A 22,729-nucleotide genomic window follows, 5' to 3' on the forward strand; every position below is an offset into this window, starting at 1 on the left:
TGTTTCCAACAGGTGCCAATGACACGCATGGGTCACGTCTAGGTATTAGTCTTGGAGCTGCATTTCTTACGTACTGTAATATGGTAATATGTTGTGATGCATGGACATTCAGATCACACTAGCTCATGATACATAGTCAGAACACAAGCACATGATATGACAGTTGTAATGGGGTATCAGGTAGAATGTTTACTAAACAGACCTGGATATGGATCTTCTTGGTCTATGTGAAACATGATGGACCGATCCAGGTGCTAGCACCTTCCCGAGTCCAAAGTCTAGTGTTTTACAGTTCCTTTTACAATACATTTAAAGTGTTGAGAGATTCAAATCATAACACACCAGTAATTCAATAAATCTTTATAAAACTACTTATCTCAACAGTGTGCGAAACTAACTTTAAAGCGGTACTTAGAATCACCGAAATTACCGCTAATCACCAAAATTACCAAAGAAATGACCGAAATTACCAATAAAGGGGTCGAAATTACCTCAGTGTATGTTCATCCACAGGAGTCTGAAGTTTTGTCAATAGTAGAGCTAAAAGAGAAAAAAAAATACACCCCCTACTAAAAAAAACAAAGTGGTTTTTTTTAGTAGGGGGCGTATTTTTTTTTTTTTTTTAGCTCTATTATTGAAAAAACTTCAGACTCCTGTGGTTCATCTATATACTATCTAGTCACACATAAAATTTCATGAAGATTGGTAACGATTTAAAGGAGTTATGGTCATTAAACCAATTAATGTGAAGCATAAATTTATACGAGTTATTTCCCATGTTTTATATATCATATTCATGGTATTGATTTATACAATATAGTGTGATATTCAGATGAATAGATAAAATAAAATATTTGTCCTGAATTTTATGTTGCCATTTGGAACTTACTGGCTATTTATAGTTCGCTTACTGAGTACTTGTCGGTAAAGGGAAGTAACTCAGATTCACACATCACAATAATCAGTTTTATGGAAACAATTCCTTCAAATCGTTACCAATCTTCATTAAATTTGATGTGTGACTAGATGGTATATAGATGAACATATAATGAGGTAATTTCGGTCATTTCTTTGGTGATTAGCGGTAATTTCGGTGATTCTATGCACCCACTTTAAAGTCCTATAGACTTTTGGTCCATAGTCATTTTATTTCCTATAGACCACAACAAATTCCTATAGACCAAAATTTAACATGCAATAGACACAAATTCGGTTTGGCAATTTGTTTATAGTTAAATTATATTCTTTTTCAATTTCATGCACGTCAAGCTTTTCAATTCGAATTTCATATTCTTTTTCATTTTGTTCCAGCTCAGTTTCACTGTCTGATTCTTCATCTAAGTCAGTTCTACTACGTTTCGTTTTCTCATGATTTTCTGCGACTTTAGCCTTGATGGAATTTGTTGTACTGAACGTTTTCCGTTTGATTCAAGTGCATGCACCTTCCACATATTTTTAAAACCGTTCAAAAAGGACATTCCGAATTTGCACGAAAATGGTGTACATTGAAGTAAATATCAAATTGAACACCCCCCCCCCCCCCCCCCCCGTTGAAAATGGAATAATCTGATTCGAAGGATTTATCATTTGTAATTACATTGTGGAACATTTTATTACAGCTAAGGGGTGAACAGAAACATCAGCGTACTACATATAAACTGGTCCCACTTCTCATATGTTAAATAAGCAGCGGGGAACCAGTTTTTTACTCAGAATTCTTATAGACAAGTTAGTCTATAGCTATTTTGATTGTTATAGACCAACTCGATTTTCTATAGACATTGTCTATCGGTCCATGGTTAATTTCGCACACTGTTTCAAGACACCTACTCTATGCCGAAATGATTATTAATAAGAATATGATAATGATTGTGAACACTAACTTTACAAGGATTTCAAATGAAAATCCCTATTCAGCAGCTGGAGCATTTTTAGGTCACTTGAATTACTCGGCCTATCTTCCGATTCATCACTTGTTTTAATGATAATATATATACAGTATTAATAAAAAAAATTACAACTTCTTTGAAACTACTTCATTTAGTCAATTTTCTCACTCTTTGAAATTTCAAACTTGCTAGGTCCATATCACCTTTTGGGCCTTAGGGATGGGGCAAAAACTTCCCAATAATATAGCATGTAATCTTTATAGACTTCAGTGTGAAACAAGGTGAGCTGGGTGCATAGCTGTAATGGATGGGGAGGGACTTTATATATGTATATAGAATTTCCATATTGAAAATGAATAAAATCTTATTTGATACTGTCCATGAATCAATATTTTAGAAAGATTGTCATATCATGACAATACAGTAAAATATATGTATCTCGAATATGGGTTATCTCAATTACCCCGCTTACGTCGAAGTCGATACCCGGTCCTGGCCTTATTTCCTTTGCAAATGATTTTTAAAACTCCTGATATCTCGATCACGGTAATCTCAAATACCCCACTTGTGTAATCAAAATTTTGACTTGAATCTATTCTCAGTTTATTGTCTTGGGGTCTTGTCTCGTTACTTCACACATTCTTGTCCATGGCTATTCACACCTGATAGAACTGGCAAATTTGCGAATAAACCTCAACCATATGGGAGATAATATTTCAATATTACGGTAATTTGTATGACAGCTTGGATATTTAGTGCAGTCTTGGAACATAGAATTAATAAATTCACAACCATTTATAAATAAACACACCCAATATTGTGAATAGTGTTTTAATGATGCACCCTATATTATTAACAAGTTTGATAGATAAACATAAAGATTTTCAAAGTGCACTTGAATTTAATAATCACAAAAATGATAATAAATATATCTATTCTGGTAAGATACGCTTTATCATTAACACAGAAAATACAGTTCAAAGTGAACTGAAATTAAAACTTCAAAGGACAATTAATTGTATATGGCGGGGTTCACTTAAATGAACATATAGAAACGGGGGTGGGGGTGTCATTTAAATGAATGAATAGAAACAGGGGGGTGGGGGTGTCACTTAAATGAATGTATAGAAACAGGGGGGGGGGGGGGGTCACTACTTAAATGAACGTATAGAAACACGGGTGGGGGTGTCACTTAAATGAATGTGTAGAAACGGGGGGGGGATGTGTGTCACTTAAATGAACGTACAAAAACGGGGGGTGAGGGTGTCACTTAAATGAATGTATAGAAACAGGGGGGTGAGGGTGTCACTTAAATGAATGTATAGAAACGGGGGGGGGGGGGGGGGGATGTGTGTCACTTAAATGAACGTACAAAAACAGGGGGGGTGAGGGTGTCACTTTAATGAATGTATAGAAACAGGGGGGTGAGGGTGTCACTTAAATGAATGTATAGAAACAAGGGGGGGGTGACATTTAAATGAATGTTTAAAAACTGGGGGTGGGGGTGTCAATTAAATGAATGTATAGAAACACGGGGGGGGGGGGGGTGTCACTTAAATGAATGTATTAAAACATGGGGGGGGGGGGGTCATTTAATTGAACGTATAGAAAGATATTGTGGGGGGGGGGGGGGGGGGGGTGTCACTTAAACGATATCAAAAGACAAGTTTGGCTATCTCGAACCCCTTGATATATCAAAATTTTGTCGAAGACCCTTCGACTTTGAGATACAGATACTTTACTGTGTTTAAGAAATATTTTGAACTTGTTGAAAAACAGAACTGGAAAATGGTTGCCTGGGTGTGGGGTGGGACAGGGTCACTGAGTAGCAAAATTTAGACAGTCATGCGACAAATTGCTGGAAAGGTCTTGAGGAATGGATTCATTCAAAGATGTTCAATCCAGGCCTGAGGGGTAGGGTCACTGGAAGCAAAAAATTCTTTTCAAACTTATTGCATAGTTATGATAACCATAATATATATATCTGTATCAAACAATGTATATCTATTGGGCAAGTCATGATAAAGTATTCTTTTTCTTTTTTTCAGCTGCCCTTACTTGGCAAAAAATGTAACCCCAGCTATTCCAGCATTTGGGATTGCCCTATTTATTTTTGTCATGTCAACCCTGTTCAGAACAAGTTTTAGTGATCCTGGAGTGATACCCAGGGCGTCTCCAGACGAGGCTGCAGACATAGAGAGGCAGATCGGTGGGTGTGATTTCTTTACTTAATTTATGTATCAGTTGTCAAGCCTAAAAAGTCTGTAAAACTGAATTGTGCTTGCATGGCATAATAAATAAAAAAGTTTACAACATTAATTGAAATGGTATAATGGCATTCTTCAATGTTTAGAATTTACATGTCTGTGTGATTTTATGAATTTTGCACAACTGGTCATGAGTCAGGCATGTTTGGGGATGGAAAATTACAGACTGTATGATGGACTCTGTAGTCACTAGGTTCTGTATGATGGACTCGGTAGTCACTAGGTTCTGTGTGATTGACTCGGTAGTCACTAGGTTTTGTGTGATGGACTCGGTAGTCACTAGGTTCTGTATGATGGACTCGGTAGTCACTAGGTTCTGTATGATGGACTCGGTAGTCACTAGGTTCTGTGTGATTAACTCGGTAGTCACTAGGTTCTGTGTGATTAACTCGGTAGTCACTAGGTTCTGTGTGATGGACTCTGTAGTCACTAGGTTTTGTGTGATGGACTCGGTAGTCACTAGGTTCTGTATGATGGACTCGGTAGTCACTAGGTTCTGTATGATGGACTCGGTAGTCACTAGGTTTTGTGTGATGGACTCGGTAGTCACTAGGTTCTGTATGATGGACTCAGTAGTCACTAGGTTCTGTGTGATGGACTCTGTAGTCACTAGGTCCTGTTTGATGGACTCGGTAGTCACTAGGTTCTGTGTGATTAACTCGGTAGTCACTAGGTTCTGTGTGATGGACTCGGTAGTCACTAGGTTCTGTGTGATTGACTCGGTAGTCACTAGATTCTGTATGATGGACTCGGTAGTCACTAGGTTCTGTGTGATTGACTCGGTAGTCATTAGGTCCTGTATGATGGACTCGGTAGTGACTAGATTCTGTATGATGGACTCGGTAGTCACTAGGTTCTGTGTGATTGACTCGGTAGTCATTAGGTCCTGTATGATGGACTCGGTAGTGACTAGATTCTGTATGATGGACTCGGTAGTCACTAGGTCCTGTGTGATGGACTCGGTAGTGACTAGATTCTGTATGATGGACTCTAGTCACTAGGTTATGTGTGATGGACTTGAAAGTCACTAAGTTCAGATTGATGCAATCAATTTTCTCACACATGTAAATTGCATATCTGTGACTAAAATCACATAGGGAAAAACACATGCTCATACTTGACCAAGAAATGCCTCTGAAATGAGAGTGTCTTCTGATCTTTCCTTGAAGGTGATTTGCGCAGTGCCAAGGTCACTCAAAGAAAATATATACAGTCAAACCTGTATTAAGAGACCATTCAATGGAAAATGGAAAAAATGTCACATGACAGGTGGTCTCTTAATACAGGTTGCCTATTTTCCGCAGTTCATGGATAAAATTTCGCAAATAATTTGTACAATGGAGAAAATGACTACATGTATTAGGAATTTATCATTAAGAATATCAAGTACGGTTTAGATAGTTGTAAAATAAAATTATTAATACACTGTAGTTAAAAATCTAGAATACAATGTGTTGTATCATAATTTATTATTCATCAAAAATTACATTTAATCTGTTTAAGAATGATAAACATGCATTTCATATTACACATTTACATAAGATTTAAGTCTCATTTATGAACTGCATGGCAATTTTCTAAAACTTATAAACACTTTGTTGTAAAGAGTATTTATGTATAGCCTACTTGTACAGTGTAACTAAAAATGCAATGCATGTGGTAAGAAAGCAAATGATGAAGTGTTGCGTCTCGTTTTGTACAATACATGCTGGAAATATGTTATTCAATTTGAGAAACATTAAATAAATCACAGTATCCATTGTACATGCACAGCAAATCTTTTAAGCTTTGTACTAATGCAGACAACTTTCTTGAACTCGGACGTGTCAAATACTCGGGACATGTCGAAGTGAGCTGCTAGTTCCGGTCATTCTGGAAACCTCGAGTATCTCATGCAGGAAAACTGCGAATATTCCGTTTAAAATTTCAGTCCTAAGCACAATATTTACCTGATTTATATCGCAATCGGGTAAATTTTTCACATAATGGTATAACAAGTGGTAGATTTTCATTTCCGATCTAGTGTACCCGGCTTTTCTTAAAGTTTGTCGATATTCACACCTTCAAATACACCAGCCTTGATTCCCTGATCCTTGATTTTGTTAAATAAACAACAACTTGGGTTTTATTAATTAACCACACACGACCCTGCATGTTGACAGATTCATGGGTATAATAATTAATTCAGAGGGCCTACTAAACAAGATCACCGCCAAGCTATGCGTCATAAAACGAAAGTGTTAGGGGCGATAATTCCCAGAATAGTTGGCTCAACCGAAATCGAAAGTAGTAATCGTGCTGTAATCGAAAAATGTACAGTCGTTAAATAGAGGTAAAATTTCGTGAAAATACATGAAAAGGTTGTAAAAATCATGGTCGTTGGTCGCGTCAGGTGGTCGTTTAATACAGGTACAATATATAGAGTAACGTCTTGGGGGGAACTTTTTATGGTCACATACGACAGTGAGTCGCTTAATACAGTGGGTCGCTATGGCAGTTTTGACTGTATAAAGCTCTTGTTTGGACCATATCTTTCATATAAAAAAGCTCTAGACAAACAAACTAGACTATGACATGTAAACATATTATGACTGAGTCCAAGGTAATTTGGACATTGTCATGGTGAAACAAAGAAAAAGTATTTTGATGTAATTATTGTCCATGCCATGATGTCATAGACACTGGAATAAATGATGATCACTTGACACAAAGGATGGTTTGGGAATGTGTTGTTATTTTCACTGAAGGTCGATGTTGAGATCAATTGGGAAAAACTTGTTCCATTATCATCTTTAAAGCAGAAAGGCTTTAGACAATCACAATGTAGTTCAGTTCTTGATCATGGCACTGCATCAAACCTCAGACATTAACACTTTATCTTTGCTACAGTCCCTGAAACGTTCTTCTTTCCCACTTGAATGGTGAACGCACGGTGAGCGAATGGTGAACGAATGCAGAGCGAACGGTGAACGAACGCAGAGTGAACGGTGTACGCAATTTGGTGAACGGTGAGCTAACGCAGAGCGCAAAGTGAACGGTGAACGACCGCTGAGCTCACGCTGAACGCAAAATGATCTATTTACTTGGAATGTTTCGGATTTTTCCCAGGGATTTTACTTATTTCATAATCAAGTAACAAAATACATGTACATGTATATTTCATCAATTAATAAAAAATATTAAATAAACCGGAATCATGATACAGCATATTTTACAGTTCTGGATATATTCAATGTAACATATTTTTGTACAAGTACTGAGTATACATGTATATATTTGATGAAATTATCGCAAATTGTACATTAATACTAGTGATGAAACGATTGTCGCCGATGATCGATTGTCGGTCGTTCAGAGACCAACGATGCTACTAATCGATTACAAAATAAAAGTCGCTGACATCGTTGACCAAACAAAATCCGGAAATCACTTCAACTTTGTTCAAATTTTATTTTCTGTATGTCAAACCCGATCAAAAATAAGCAAACAAAATGGCGGGAGATATGAAGGACGGTATCAACAATGACATTCAACAGTCAAATAAAGGAGCCTATCTCTGATATCTTTGATACATTGAGATTATAGATAAATTTCATCACTTGATATATTGGAAACCTGATTTACTTACCTGTGAACAAATGAAACAAGAAAGAATTCAAATGTTGTTTCCATACATTTAATGATTCTGTTACATCTAATTTGAGGGGGAAACACTTAAATGTCAATTCCGATTATAATCGATTATTAATCGATTACTTGTGTCCGATTATTGTCGATAATCGATTATGGTTTTTGGTCCGATTGCCCATCACTAATTAATACACACAACAGTCATACACAAACAAAAGCAAATTTCGTATGTACATTGTGTATACCATTACATGTACAGATACATTTAATGCATGGGTATAATATATAAACAATGCCTGTGAAAAGGAAAACACTATAGTCTACATGTGTAGTGACATCCAGAATTAAGGTATTCATGTATGGCTTCAAACTTTAGGAGCTCCATTGTTTGGGATACCTGTAATTAACAAACACCCAGCAGGAAAGGAGTCAAGATAGATGCAGTAAACAAAAAATAGGGACAGTATACCCTGTGTCAACACCTCAACACTCCTAACAGTATTAAATATTCCTACTTACATTTTGTGTCATTCATTTGTCACACCTACAGGAAATATTCAGTACAAAACTTTCTATTTTTATTATTGATGTGACCATAGATTGCAGTACGTTAGATCATGCAATATTTGTATATATTTGATGTAGATAAAACTGTTTATTATACTGAACTACCCGTAGAATGTTTAAAGGCTAATGCAGAAACGTACCAGATAAACAATTACATCTTTGCATTAAGGACAAATATGTTACAAAAGTTTCAAATTTAGCAAGAGTAGTAAATATCAGTTTATTGACAATGTCTTTCATAAATATACATGTAGGTGTAAAAATAGCTATATCAGTTTGACATTCTGACACGTACATACGGTACAATGTTCATTATGTAGCATCGTTTGTTTTAATTTTTCAAAGTAGGGGGGAGGGTGACTTGTTTAAAACTCTTCTTGTCAAGCAATGCAAAATGATTATGATAATTTGTGCCCGAACTTGTAAATGCTAAATCGTGAACACAGGGGAAGAGGTTTTCATTACCTGCCTTATTTTTTGTACTTGGGTTAAATTCATAATGACAAGCTCTTATATTCGTCTCTCATATAGAATTGTTTTTAACAAAAGCTCAAATGAACCTTTCAGCATTCACAGTGGATATAATCCTGACATTTTGTACTTCAAAATTAAATTTCTGATATAGTAAGAAAGTATCCTTCCACTCTTACGCACACGTTCAATTTTCATTTTCGCCTTGCTATCAAGATTGGTCCTTTCACTTTGGTGTTCCGAATGACAATGAAAAGACTGAACAATAAACGAACGGTGAGCGCACACTGAACGCTTTGTGAACGGTGAGCGAACGGGAAAATGGTAAAGTAGAACGTTTCAGGGACTGTAAGTGTCATGTGGCCCAGAATAAAATTCGATTTGTTTGGCTGTAGTAGTGGACCCACTAAAACTGGTGCAGTCTAAGAAAATTTTATCTGTTATTAATTCCAAGAATTTGTTTTTAACTGTATTAGTCCACAATTTTGAATGTTTAAACTATATGCAGTGTCAATCCAAATCATCTGTGCACTTGAAGATTTGTGATTTTTTTAAAATTCAAAGATTTCTAATACCTACTAAGTATGTACATTATGAAATACAAACAACATAGCTGCAGACATTGCACATGCTGTAATGTAAAGGTTGTGTTCCCGTGTTAAATTTTGCAATAGATTCTTACTAAAATAGTGAAACTTTAAAGGGGCATGAACATGATTTGAGCTGAAAATTTTCAAATTAATTTTTAATGTTTAGAAAAGGTATTTTTAATCGTCAGCAAAACTTTTAATGTCAGTTGTCGAGGTACATGGGAGATACAGAGCTCACAATTCATTGTTATGTAAACATGCTATTTTCTATTAAGCATTGCCAATCTATGTGTAAACAAAAACATGGCACGAGCCTTCTTTATATACATGCATGTACATAACACAGAATTGTGAGTGCTGTATCTCACTTGTAACTCAACAACTGATATTCAAATTTTGGTTGACTATTAGAAATACTTTAGTAAAGCATTGTAAACAATAAAAATGGAAAAAGGAAATGTAAAAATTTTCAGTTGAAATCGTGTCCGTGCCCCTTTAATTGCACACAACTCTTTCAAAAGAATGGGTCTCCTAAACTTTCCTTTCTGACCTTTTTTTTTTTTTTTTAAAAACTTGAAGTATATTATCATGATTATGTATAGATACGTTTTAAAAAGTTGTTTTTGAGAGAGTCTCAATATATAATGCATAAAAAAGTATATTTCATTGGGAATTACTGAATCCAAACTTTGACACTGTAAGTAATCCGATTATTTGAATGAGAAGGTGGAATGTCAAGCGTGTAATCACTCCATGTGCTTGACAATAAGATTCAGGACCGACAACCTCTCTGTAATTATAGTGCAACAGAGATTGAACATTATAACATCTTATTTCAAACAGTTGGTATAATAAAGTCAAATTTATTTGTACTGCATGTCCTTCCATCTCCACCAAGAAAAATAATTCAACCTACCAACCCAGCAGTTTCAGGTGTGGGTTAGCAACACAAAACCAACAATTATTTGATTGTGGCCTATATGTTTCTGATTTGACCTTAGTACAGAGGTCCCTTGTCATGTTAGGCGTTAATTAACACATTGCTGCAGACTGACATGTAACCCTGAGTGCTGTGATTTGGTCAAAATTTGTGTCACTTCACCTAAAGCAGGTGAATGAAGAATTCTCAAATGGACATCTAAACAACACATACAAACACACTAAAATGAAAGTCCCATTCTATTGTTAAATTGTTTGATAACAGTATAGAACTGATAAACATTAATTAACTCTTTTCTGGTACACAATGCAATTTTGTTCTATAGATTCCATTTACAGGGAAAAAACAAATGACACTAGAAAACATTTAAGTGAGGTGAAAGAGATTATCTTAGTAAATTCATATAGATATTAATAACACGATTCTGCTAATTGTGTTCATCATGTAACACACTATTCTAACACTGTCTAATAATAGAATTTTACCTGTTAGCACTCACATAAAAGTCGTATCCTTTGCACTGTTATAACAGTGGTAAGAAATGAATGATTGCATTGTCAATAATGCAGTATTTATGGGTCTTCTGCGAGTCATTAGGGTCTGGCGTGACGTTATAGCACAATAAGGAAATATAAAGGAAAGAAAGTAACCACCCACATCACTGAATATCAAATTGATTTAAAAGTAGTGATTATGACATAATTAATATGAGTATAGGAAACTGAACATGTACACAAGTAGATCTCATCATTAATGCAAAATGAAATTTTAAAAAAGTGCAAATTTGCTTAATGTTTGGAAATTAATTAGCCAAACACAAATGAGTCAAATCTAAATTAATACCCTAATTTCAATACATTTGCATAATAAACATCTTATCAACTTAATAGGAGACTCTTAATTTCCATTGAAGGGGTACCAGTATTGAATCTTGAATTCCTTACTCATCTGTCAAGGACAGTTTGAAAAATTATTGCATAAAATTTCAATACCAATGTGATCAACTATCTGTAAATGTCATTGGCAGTGGTGTTTGACTATTCTTTTAACCTGGCTTGGTTATTGACTAGTTTTATTTCTTCATTACAGAGGTTCCCAACTCTACCCCAGGGACTTACCGCCCTCCTCCAAGAACTAAGGAAGTAGTTATTAAGGGACAGGTCGTCAAATTAAAGTACTGTTTTACTTGTAAGATATTCCGACCGCCACGGGCCTCCCATTGCAGCCTCTGTGATAATTGTGTTGGTAAGTTTGTGTGATAAATGTGTTGGATAGTCTGTGTGATAATTGTGTTGGTAAGTCTGTGTGATAATTGTGTTGGTAAGTCTGTGTGATAATTGTGTTGGTAAGTCTGTGTGATAATTGTGTTGGATAGTTTTTAGCGAAACTTTCAGGGAGAGGTTCAAGGTTAAACAGGAACTTGCCATCATGGAAAATTGTCTGCAAAGGAGCACTTTGTACGTGTAGTTTCCATTATGACATTTACATGTACAACTAACTGTATAAATCTGAATTGGATATAATTCTGTTCTCCAACATAAAATTTGTTATGTGGCATCTGTTTGATTTTTATACGCCATATCATATTATGGTATGGCGTCGTCCGTCTGTCTGTCCGGACCTTGTGGGCAGGATACAGACTGAACCATAAGCCCTAGGACTTTACAACTTGGTATATTTGATCACCATGATGAGAGGAAAATGCCTATTGTTTTTCAAGGTCAAAGGTCAAGGTCGTAGTATCACTTATTAGGAAAACCTTGTGGGCAGGATACAAACCGAACCGTAAGCTCCAGGATATTATAACTTTGTATATTTGATCATCATGATGAGAGGAAGGTGCCTATTGTTTTTCAAGGTCAAGGTCGTAGTATCACTTATTAGGAAAACCTTGTGGGCAGGATACAAACCGAACCGTTAGCATATTTATGAAGTAGCGCATTCTAAGGCTATCCCTCTTTATATCTTGATATCCATTTCTACAAGCATAATAATGAATTAGCTCAAAGAGGACAGTGCTAACTTCACTAAAATATGAATCCCACTAAAATATGTTTTCCTTGAGCAAAATCTACGGGCGTATTATGCCACGTTGGCGTTGCTCTTGTTCATACACAGATTGATACCTTAGCCATTTATAATATGTAATGTTCTTAGATAGTGAAATTAATGGCTGGTTTTGAATTGCTGTTTCAGAGAGATTTGACCACCACTGCCCCTGGGTGGGGAACTGCGTGGGAAGGAGGAATTACCGATACTTTTATTTATTCATTCTCTCCCTATCCATTCTCTGTATCTATATATTTGCCTGTGTGCTTACTCATCTCATTTTACGTAAGTATCAACATCTCAATTTCAATAATATAGTGTAGCTTAGAAATCTTACAAATATTGAAATTTTATAATTTTCCTTTAATTATAGCAATAATTGTTTCTGATCATTTTGATGTCTGTCTGTCTATACTAATTACCCGTTGTCCATCTGTTTGTAATCTTTTCACATTTTCGACTTCTCCAGAACCACTGGGCCAATTACAACCAAACTTGGCCAAAAGCATCCTTGGGTGAAGGGGATTTCAAATTTGTCCAAATTAAGAGCAACACCTTTCTCTAAGGGGAGATAATTACGAAATAGCAAAAATACACTTAAATTGTTTTTAAAATATTCTCCAGAACCAGCGAGACTTTTCAACCAAACTTTGCACAAAGCATCCCTGGGTAAAGGGGGTTCAAGTTTCTTCAAATGAAGGGTCATGCTCTCTTCAAAGGGAAGATAATCATGAAAATGCAAAAATTGGATGGGGTCATTTAAAAATCTTTTCAAAAATCACTTGGTCAGAAAAATTGAAATTTACACGAAAGCTTCCTAACATAGTGCAGATTCAAGTTTGTTAAATCATGGCCCTAGGGGTTAAGGTGGGGCTACAATAGGGGATCAAAGTTTTACATGTTAATATATAGGAAAAATCATTAAAAATCTTCTTCTCAAGAACCACTGGGTCAAAAAAGTTGAAATTTTCATGAAAGCTTCCTGACATACCGTATATACTTGCCTATAAGTCGGTCCGCCTATAAGTCGGTTGTATTTTTAAAGGTTATTTTGTAGGAATTTGTCATTGACCCGCTTATAAGTCGGTAAAAAATTTTGTCAGAATCGGTTGACATTTTACCTATGTTTCAAATAATATTTTGAGAAATTAATAATTATGAGGTGCTCAATATCCAAGCCATATCTGTTTGGGGTTTAAACGCATCCCTTGATCTATTATGGATGATGATCCCTTGTTTACCTAAGCAATTATGGTCTCCTAATTACCAGTACCTGACACTGTGTTGAAATAGTGGCACATGCCTCTTGAAAATTGTTATTGTGGGATTCTGGTATAATTCCTTGTATCAACAATAGAGTTTTTAAGAGTCAAGAATGATAATCTAAATTATCTGTTAACAATATTCAATCTTTTATGAAATATATTTCAGCTGGTATACATATGAATATTTCAATATTAAATCGGGTTCGTAATTCAATTTTACCGATAAACGATGGATTAGTTGAATTGAAAGTATTAGTTACCAGTATGTAAATAATTTTTAACTAGATAAAAATATGTAAATACTTGTACTTTATACATAATTTTAGAATACTTAAACAATACAATAATTGTCTAGATATTTGTGAACAATAATCATCTGTGTGGTAGTCCATGATGATCATCGGAGTTGTTTAAAAAACACTACATTACGCCGCCCAGAAAAATACCAATCTTCTTAGGACGCGCCTATAAGTCGGACATTGAGTTTTGGACCAAAAATTGACTCCCAAAAATCCGACTTATAGGCAAGTATATACGGTAGTGCAAATTCAAGTTTGTTAGAATCACCGTACCACAATAGGGGATTGAAATTTTATATGCTGATATATATATATCCAAAATTGAAATAGAGTCTCAGTAATCGAATAATAATATTTTAAGAAATATGAAAAGAAAACACAGAAATCCTCCGTAAAGTCGTCGTCCGTCACGCGTTAACAATTGAACATTTTTAACTTCTTCTTAATAACTACCTGTCAAATTCTTTTCAAATTTGGTATGAAGCATCATTGGGACAAGGGGGACATGAATTGGAAATTTCAGGACTCCAGCACCCCTGGGGCCCTAGGGGTGGGGCAAAAACTGCCCAAAATTGACCAATTTTCAAAAATCTTCTTCTCCAGAACCACACACATGAAAGAAAAACTAAATACATAGTGATGTAGAACAGGAAGGCCTCTACCAAAAATGTAAATTTCATGATCCCCGGGGTAGGGGTTCTGACCCCAGGGTGGGGCCAAACTTGTTATATAGTGTTTATGTGTAAAACACTTAAATTACATCTTCTTTAATGCTATTGATACTAAATTGATAGTAAATAGATATTTAGAATGAACAGGTAGTCCTTTACCAAAATTGTAAATTTGATTATTCCAGGGGTTGGGGCTTTGGTATCAGGGTGGAGCCAAAAGGGTCAGTTATTAAATGTGTGAACAATAGGCATTTTTAACTTCTTCTTGATAACTATCATTCCAATTCTTTTCAAATTTGGTATGAAACATATTTAGAACAAGGGGAACATAAATTGTAAATTTCAGGACTCCAGAACCCCTGGGGCCCTAGGGGCAGGGCAAAAACTGTCCAAAAATGACAAATTTTCAAAAATCTTCTTCTCAAGAACCACACACATGTAAGAAAAACTAAATGCATAGTGATGTAGAGCAGGAAGGCCTCTAATAAAATTATGAATTTTGTGATCCCCGGGGTAGGGATTCTGACCCCAGGGCGGGGCCAAACTTAAATTGAAAGTAAATAGATATTTAGAAAGAACAGGTAGTCCGTTACCAAAATTTTGAATTCGATGATCCCAGGGGTAGGGGTTTTGGTATCAGGGTGGGGCCAAAATGATCACTTATTAAATATAACAATATAACAATAGACATTTTTAACTTCTTCTTGATAACTATCATTCCAATTCTTTTCAAATTTGGTATGAAACATATTTGGAACAAAGGGAACATAAATTGTAAATTTCAGGATTCCTGCACCCTAGGGGCCTTAGGGGCAGGGCAAAAATTACCAATTTTCAAAAATCTTCTCAAGAACCACACATATGTATGAAAAACTAAATGCATAATGACGTAGAGCAGGAAGGCCCCTACCAAAATTGTAAATTTCATGATCCCCGGGGTAGGGGTTCTGACCCCAGGGTGGGGTCAAACTTGTTATATAGTGTTTATGTGTAAAGCACTTAAATAACATTTTCTTTAGTGTTTTTGATACTAAATTGAAACTAAATGGATAGAGCAGGTAGTCTTTTACCAAAATTGTAAATTTGATTTTCCCCAGAGTAAGGGTTTTGACCCCAGGGTGGGGCCAAACTTAGTATATAGTATTTAAATGTAAGTTTGCTGATATTGTATAAAATCTAAATGCATACTTAGGAATAGCAGAAAAGGATTTACAAAAAATGGTGAATTTCACAACCCAGGATTATGACTTTAGGATGAGTCCAAATTAGTCGTATATTTTGATGTTTTATTTAAGGTCTTCCGTAGCAACGGAAGACCTTCTACTTATTGTGCTGGTTAAGATTATTCTTATTATTCTTTTTTTTTTTTTTTTTTCCTAGACGCTAACTTTGAAGCTTCATATCTCGCTCATTCCTCAACCGATTTTGCTCAAATTTTCAGCTTTAATACATTTTACTAAAGACTTTCAAAATACTTTTAAACATTTTGGATATTCTCTTCCGCTTGCGAGTTATTTCCCTTTTAGTGAAATTTTAGGGGCTTTGGTTTCCAGATAAAGGCTCCGAGACTATAATAATTGGAGCAGAGAAAACACTGAATTGGTAAAGTAGAAGCATTGTAGTTGTGCACATCATATTTTGTTTTTTGATTTCGCCATTTAAAATGGCGATAGAGAGGGGTCAAAAATCAGGACGCCTGAAAGAGCGAAAATTTGCACATAATTTCCTTTGTATCTTTTAAACTAAAAATATTTTGTTAAGACATGTAGAATAAAAGTTGTGTAGAATTTCAAGAGCTTTTATTTGACACCAGTAAAAAGGGGCTGGTCCCTTAAATTAGGGATCTACAGCCCCTAAAAGTTTTCGCTTTATAGCTCAAAAACGGCAAAGAATTCGATATGGCTTCCGATGGAAAAGTTGTTCTTTAACATCTTATTTATCTCATGAAATTGTTATTTTGTTCGAATCTTGTGTTATATTAGAGTAAAAAGCTATACCCGTAAACAAGTAGCCATTTTCATTTGGCAAGTGAGCGAGAACTCTTCATGCGTATAACTGAAATAAACTTGCTAAAAATAACATACCTGACTACAATAGATACTAATATTCATTTTAAATAAGGTTTTTAACATGCTCTGTGGTTCAAATACAAATTATTTAATGATACATTTCTCTTTTTCTTTCGTTTTAACATAAACAAACCTTCAACAACAACAAAAGGAGAGAGATAAATTATCTTTTATTTGTTTCATATTAGAATTAAAATAAGTAATATACATAAAAATAAAACGTTCAAACGTAAAATAAATCATGGTCAATAACTGCAAGCTGTTTACATTCTTCACGGTCAGCGTTGTTTATACAGTTATGTAACCCAACTCTCGCCTCGCTCGCAGGTGGCCAGAGTGACAAGCTTGCATAATCAAAACAAAAACATCGAAGCTAACTCGGCTTTCGTCCATCGCATAAATAAACACATCAATTACTGGAAAATTATGTTTGAAATCATTTTGAATCCTTTTACATTATATCATACTTAATTAACAATTATATTATGTTTTATTTCAATTATAAAGTAATTGTAAAGATGCTACCGCAAACATTTCGAGTTAGTGATCAATGGACCTCATAATATTTGTGTCAAGTTATACATACATTTAAAAAAACCTACACAATTTTCCTGATTATTTATCGGGTTGTCATTTTCCTCACAATAAGTTTACGGTAAGGGTATGTGACGTTTCTAATTGTCAGAAAAAATCGTACTAAATAAAATGAAGTAGTTTTAAGTTTTATTAACTTATAATTGTCTGCATACAGAAGGATTTATTTGTCGGTTCATTTCATTTCATCTAAATACAATCATGCGTGCAAGTAGATGCAGTTTTTATAAGTGAAATGAAAAAGGCAAGAGCGCCCTAAATATATATATACATCTCAAGCGTCTTATTGTGTTTAATTTTGGAGATTCATCACATGTGGACAAGCAATCTGTGATTTAACTCTACTTTAGCCAGTTGATACACAAGCTTTCTGCATTCTCTACAAAGTGAAAAAAATGGATCCTTTTTGTAAGCATAACAAATAATTTATAAACTTTATTTTTTAAATCACGGGTTCTTATCATGATTATACCAACTCTAAACATGTATAGAAAATCATCAGAAATCCACATCGAATCAGCCTCATTTCATTCAGTCATTAACTGCAAGCATTTTACATACACACCGGGGTTTGTTCTTGTTTACAATTACGTAACCCATGGCTCGATTGCCCGAGTTCGGAGCCATCGCATGTGTACCAGCGATCAGCGGCAATACATGTACACACAAAAACATTACCGTTTTAATGTAATTTGCAAACACAACGATTTACAGAAAATTATGTTTTTAATAAAATCGGATTTTTCAAATGATTGGTGGAAGGACAGGAAGTTCCAGTTCCCACCCTCCAATATTTTTGCCAACATATGCTTGACAGTATACAATACAGATCGTTAATTTACGGTCATGCCCTTTCGAGGCACGTAAAACCCGGGGGGGGGGGGGGGCAGGAAACCTAATGTTTTACTGTTAATTTACTATGAAAATGGTCATTGGAAGGCCTGTTGCCCCCCGCCCCCCCCCCCCCCCCCCCCCCCCCCACTTTTGTAGTGAAATGCGCTAATGTTATGTAAAGAACAAATTTTTTGGTGTACAGAAAAGTTGGAACCTACCCCACCCCACCCCACCCCACCCCCCACCCACCCCCACCCACCCACCCCACCCCGAAATAGGATTTTTGACTTTGGGAAATTGTCCGTTTTCTTTCTTTTTTATTTTTTTATTTTTTTATTTTTTTTTTGCTTGTCAAAGATTTTTTGGTAAGTGGAATTTTTTTTTTCTGGCTGCCCCCCCCCCCCACTTTCAAAAACGATGTTACGTGCCTGCTTTCAATCTGCCTTATGTCTACCTTTTTTGTTTTTACCTATTGAGGATTTTCTGTTTGGTTGCCTGCCTCTAACTATATTGCTTTCTACGGACTTGACTCGTGACTCTTATAATGATAGTACGCTGATGAAAATGTCTTTGCGCGTTCATTTCGTTGTTGAAAATGAATACACTTGCCGGTCAATGGAAGGTTTGAATTTAGATTTTTTAGAAATAAAAATTGAGATAGGACTTTAAATTGATACATCATTTTATATATGAAAAAACCTTATTAAGATTTACTTATTAAAGAATTGATTAATCATATTTTCCTGTTGAAACATGAAAATTTGAACACAGATTCTGAATTGCATACATGTATTACTTTAATTTATAGTAATTCAAAAAACCTGCTTCCTGGGCTTCGAGATTCAAGGCCAGAGCAGTTCAACAACAAAGATGTCGACATTTTCAAAGACCTGTATAGGACGTAAAACATATACAATAGATCATATAATCACTGGGATGAACTCAATGAGAAAAAAAGCAATTGTTGCTTATCAAAGTTCGAGGAGGGGGGGGGGGGGGGGGGGGGAGGACCTCCAAAACACACTCACAATTAAAGTGTGGAACTCGTAAGTTGATAGATCTATTGATTGTGTCAATATGTTCAAAACAATAATTAGAGTTTCAATTTTCGGTCATCTGGCGGGAAAGATAATTTCCTTTAGATATTTTTTTAAAAGTGTGAGAACTATAGGGTCAGTGAAAAAAGGTGCTATTATATTGTAAATTACATTCTTTAGGCCTATAGGTCATAAGCACTGTATATCAAAATAAAAAACGTGTTACTTACGATTTGAATGACAGACACTTTTCTGATACTAATGAAATGAAAATATGTGTTCTAGAAGGATGTGCGCACGTAGTATCGGGGGAAGGGGGTGGGGTGTGAGAGGAGAAGCTTGTCCCCTACGCTTTTTTAATTACGATTTGAATGACGGACATTTTCCTTATTTATTGCCCATTGCACCTTGGTGAAAAGCAATGTTTTTATGATATCCACATCATAAAACACTACTTTTCATAAAACCTTCCCATTAATATCTGACAATCTAACAAAAGAGACTGTCTCTTCGAGCCGGAAGAACAGATAGCAATATTACCGAACACTAATTATAGTTCCAGCAAACAAAGTTTAAGATATCACCAAGTCCGCCTATCCGTGCAAATGTGCCCAGACCGCAACTTTTAAAAATACACCGTAAGCTCAATCTTCACATAAAGATTATTAATGACAATAACATAAATAATCTTGATGTAAGGTCATTTGCACCATTTCTAAAGGTTTAAAAGTTAAAAATTGATTAGAGTCTTAATAGATCTAACTAATGGCAAATTTTAATTAATACTGAAAGAAAAGTTTCCATATGATTAAAGAAAGTGTCCTGGCCTTGACCCATGCTCATATTGTCAAGTTCACTTTTTTGAAAATACAAACCCTGTCCTGACCATATGCTGTAATGAAGAAACATTTAGATTTCATACTTACAACAGATTTTCATGTTAATTGAGGCTGCATTAGGACCTGACCCAAGGACATATGGTCAAGTTCAAGGTTTTTATGTCACACAGCTCCGACGGAAGACCTCTCGTTGCTTTGCAACGAGCTTTGCTCTAGTTTAATATACCTATTATTTAAAGCCTTTCATCAGTGTATGCACTTTTGAGGGCAGTGAAGTTTCAAGAACACATCTTGTTTTATACTGTTGCTGAACATTAGAATTTAGCTTAGATATTCAGAACAGGAATTTTTTTCTAGATTTCATAGCCCATGGAAGTAGTAGTACTTTTTCATAAGTATCCAGGTGACCGATAAGGCCTGTGGGCCTCTTGTTTATGGCACTCGGACACAATGGTGTTTTATCTTTTGACTTTGGAGTTTGACCTACTTTAAGATAAACCTGACCTATTTAATATCTTCTAAACTATTTAAGGTAGGGCTTTTATATTTATACCCCCCGAACGAAGTTCAGGGGGGTATATAGGAATCACTGTCTGTCCGTCTGTCTGTCTGTGCAGATTCGTGTCCGGGCCATAACTTCTTTGTTCTTTGACATAGGCATACCATATTTGGCACACAGGTGGATCACCATGAGGCGATGTGTTGAGTATCTTCATGACCTCTATATGACCTCGACCTCAAGGTCAAAATTAAAGGTTTTTTACAATGGATTCGTGTCCAGGCCATAACTTCTTTGTTCTTTGACATAGGCATACCATATTTGACACATGAGTGTATCACTATGAGACAATGTGTCGGGTACCATCATGACCTCTATATGACCTTGAACTTTGACCTCAAGGTCAAAATTGATTACAGGGTTTTGACATAGTCATACCATAAGACATGGGTGTATCACCATGAGACTATGTGTCATGTACATTCATGATCTCTTTATGACCTTGACCTTTGATCTCAAGGTCAAAATTATAGGTTCATACCATATATTTGTGTTCGGACTATATCTTCCATTTTCTTCTACAAAGGCATACCATATTTTTACACTCAGGAAAGAGGTAATTTATACCTATTATCAACACTCTTTGGGAGATTGGGGTAAGCGGGGGGTATTCTTAGTGAGCATTGCTCACAGTACCTCTTGTTTGTATATAGATTTTCTATGACAAGGCCTACTTTGGTGTTGACCTTGAACAACAGCAGCACCAAGGTGGATCAAGTGAGCGATGTGGCCCATGGGCCTCTTGTTTATGTATTCTTAGAAATATGTCCTACATATGTTCATTTCTAAGCCTTCTGTTTAAGTGGATTGTAGATACTAATAATGTCACAATAGGAGCTGGTGTATTATTTTTCATAGTCATGATTTAACATTTGTTCTATGCAAAATTACAAAAATCAAGAAAATAATGCTTTGGCATTAAAGTGTTCTAAATCACAGTCGTCTTTCTGATACCATCATCAGATCTCAAAAAGGAAAGTTACTGTAATAGAAATTGTTTTTTCTAATTTTCTAGCAGAACACAACCAATTTCTGTCTAGCTATGAATCTTCCCCTTCTCAAAAAGTTTTAAAAAGAACAATCCAAATGTGCCACTGTACTAAACAAAGTGACAATGTAATAGTTCACAATACAGACATTATTGTTGTATGTTCATTTAAAATGTGAACACTTCTAATGGTACATATATGGAGAATGGTGTTACTCATTATGACCAGTTTTTTTCCCCTAAGAGGGTAATGACCAGATTTTCACATGCTGGATGTTGGAATTATGTCAGGACTAGGTGTCAAAAATAACTTTGCAGTCAAATGGGTTTACTCTTTGGTTTCAACTTAAATTCAGGTTCTTTCTCGGTCTGACTCAGGTCTTGGTTCTTCAGAGCCGAGGTAGGCTGCAGACAGAACAAGAAAGTGGACCTTGGGTTTGCTTCAAGTCGGTTTTCTTTTAGATTGGGTTCATTAGGAGCTTTCTGTCAGGTTTGGTTTGATTGATGGCTTCTGTTAGATTGGGTTCATTAGGAACTTTCTGTTAAGTTGGATTTGGTTGGTGCTTTTGGTTAGGTTGAGTTTGGTTGGTGCTTTTGGTTAGGTTGGGTTTGGTTGGTGCTTTTGGTTAGGTTGGGTTTGGTTGGTGCTTTTGGTTAGGTTGAGTTTGGTTGGTGCTTTTGGTTAGGTTGGGTTTGGTTGGTGCTTTTGGTTAGGTTGGATTTGGTTGGTGCTTTTGGTTAGGTTGGGTTTATTAGTCTAGTGAAACTGTTTGTTTATAATAAGCAAACAGAGCTAGGTTTCTACAACTCACATGTTTCCAAAGTATACAAAATTAATTGCATTTTTTTTCATTTTATATGCTGAGATCATCCTTTTTTTCTCCATACCAAAATTGCATTGGAAACCAAAATATGTAAATTTTTCTGCAATGACTGCTATACCTTCATCTCCCGATGAAACAACAAAGAAAGACATTTTATTGTTTATATTTTTATGCATTTTTAAAAATATAAACTAGAATTAAGTCTAAAATATCATATGGTTGATCCAATACCCCATTTGACCTTTGACTTGGTAATGATTATGCAGACAGGTGGTACTAGAAAACCGAATCGAGCTAGTTTGCAACAAACATGTATTCATTGTATGTTGAAAACAATGCCAATTTCA

General features: G+C 35.5%; 1 protein-coding gene across 13 annotated transcripts in view; it reads left to right on the top strand.

Moving 5' to 3' along the window:
• The window catches only part of LOC125673833 (palmitoyltransferase ZDHHC14-like), a 72,306-nt gene that overhangs the window by 23,379 nt on the left and 26,198 nt on the right, over positions 1–22,729 (top strand). For all 13 annotated transcript variants that reach the window (XM_048910671.2, XM_056158115.1, XM_056158116.1 and 10 more), the window contains 3 exons: positions 3,938–4,098; positions 11,444–11,599; positions 12,551–12,688. In XM_048910671.2, coding sequence (XP_048766628.1) covers positions 3,938–4,098; positions 11,444–11,599; positions 12,551–12,688 — 455 coding nt within the window. The remainder of the gene's footprint in view (positions 1–3,937; positions 4,099–11,443; positions 11,600–12,550; positions 12,689–22,729) is intronic.

This window comes from Ostrea edulis, chromosome 3 (genome assembly GCF_947568905.1).
Source record: "Ostrea edulis chromosome 3, xbOstEdul1.1, whole genome shotgun sequence".
Lineage (NCBI taxonomy): Eukaryota > Metazoa > Mollusca > Bivalvia > Ostreida > Ostreidae > Ostrea > Ostrea edulis.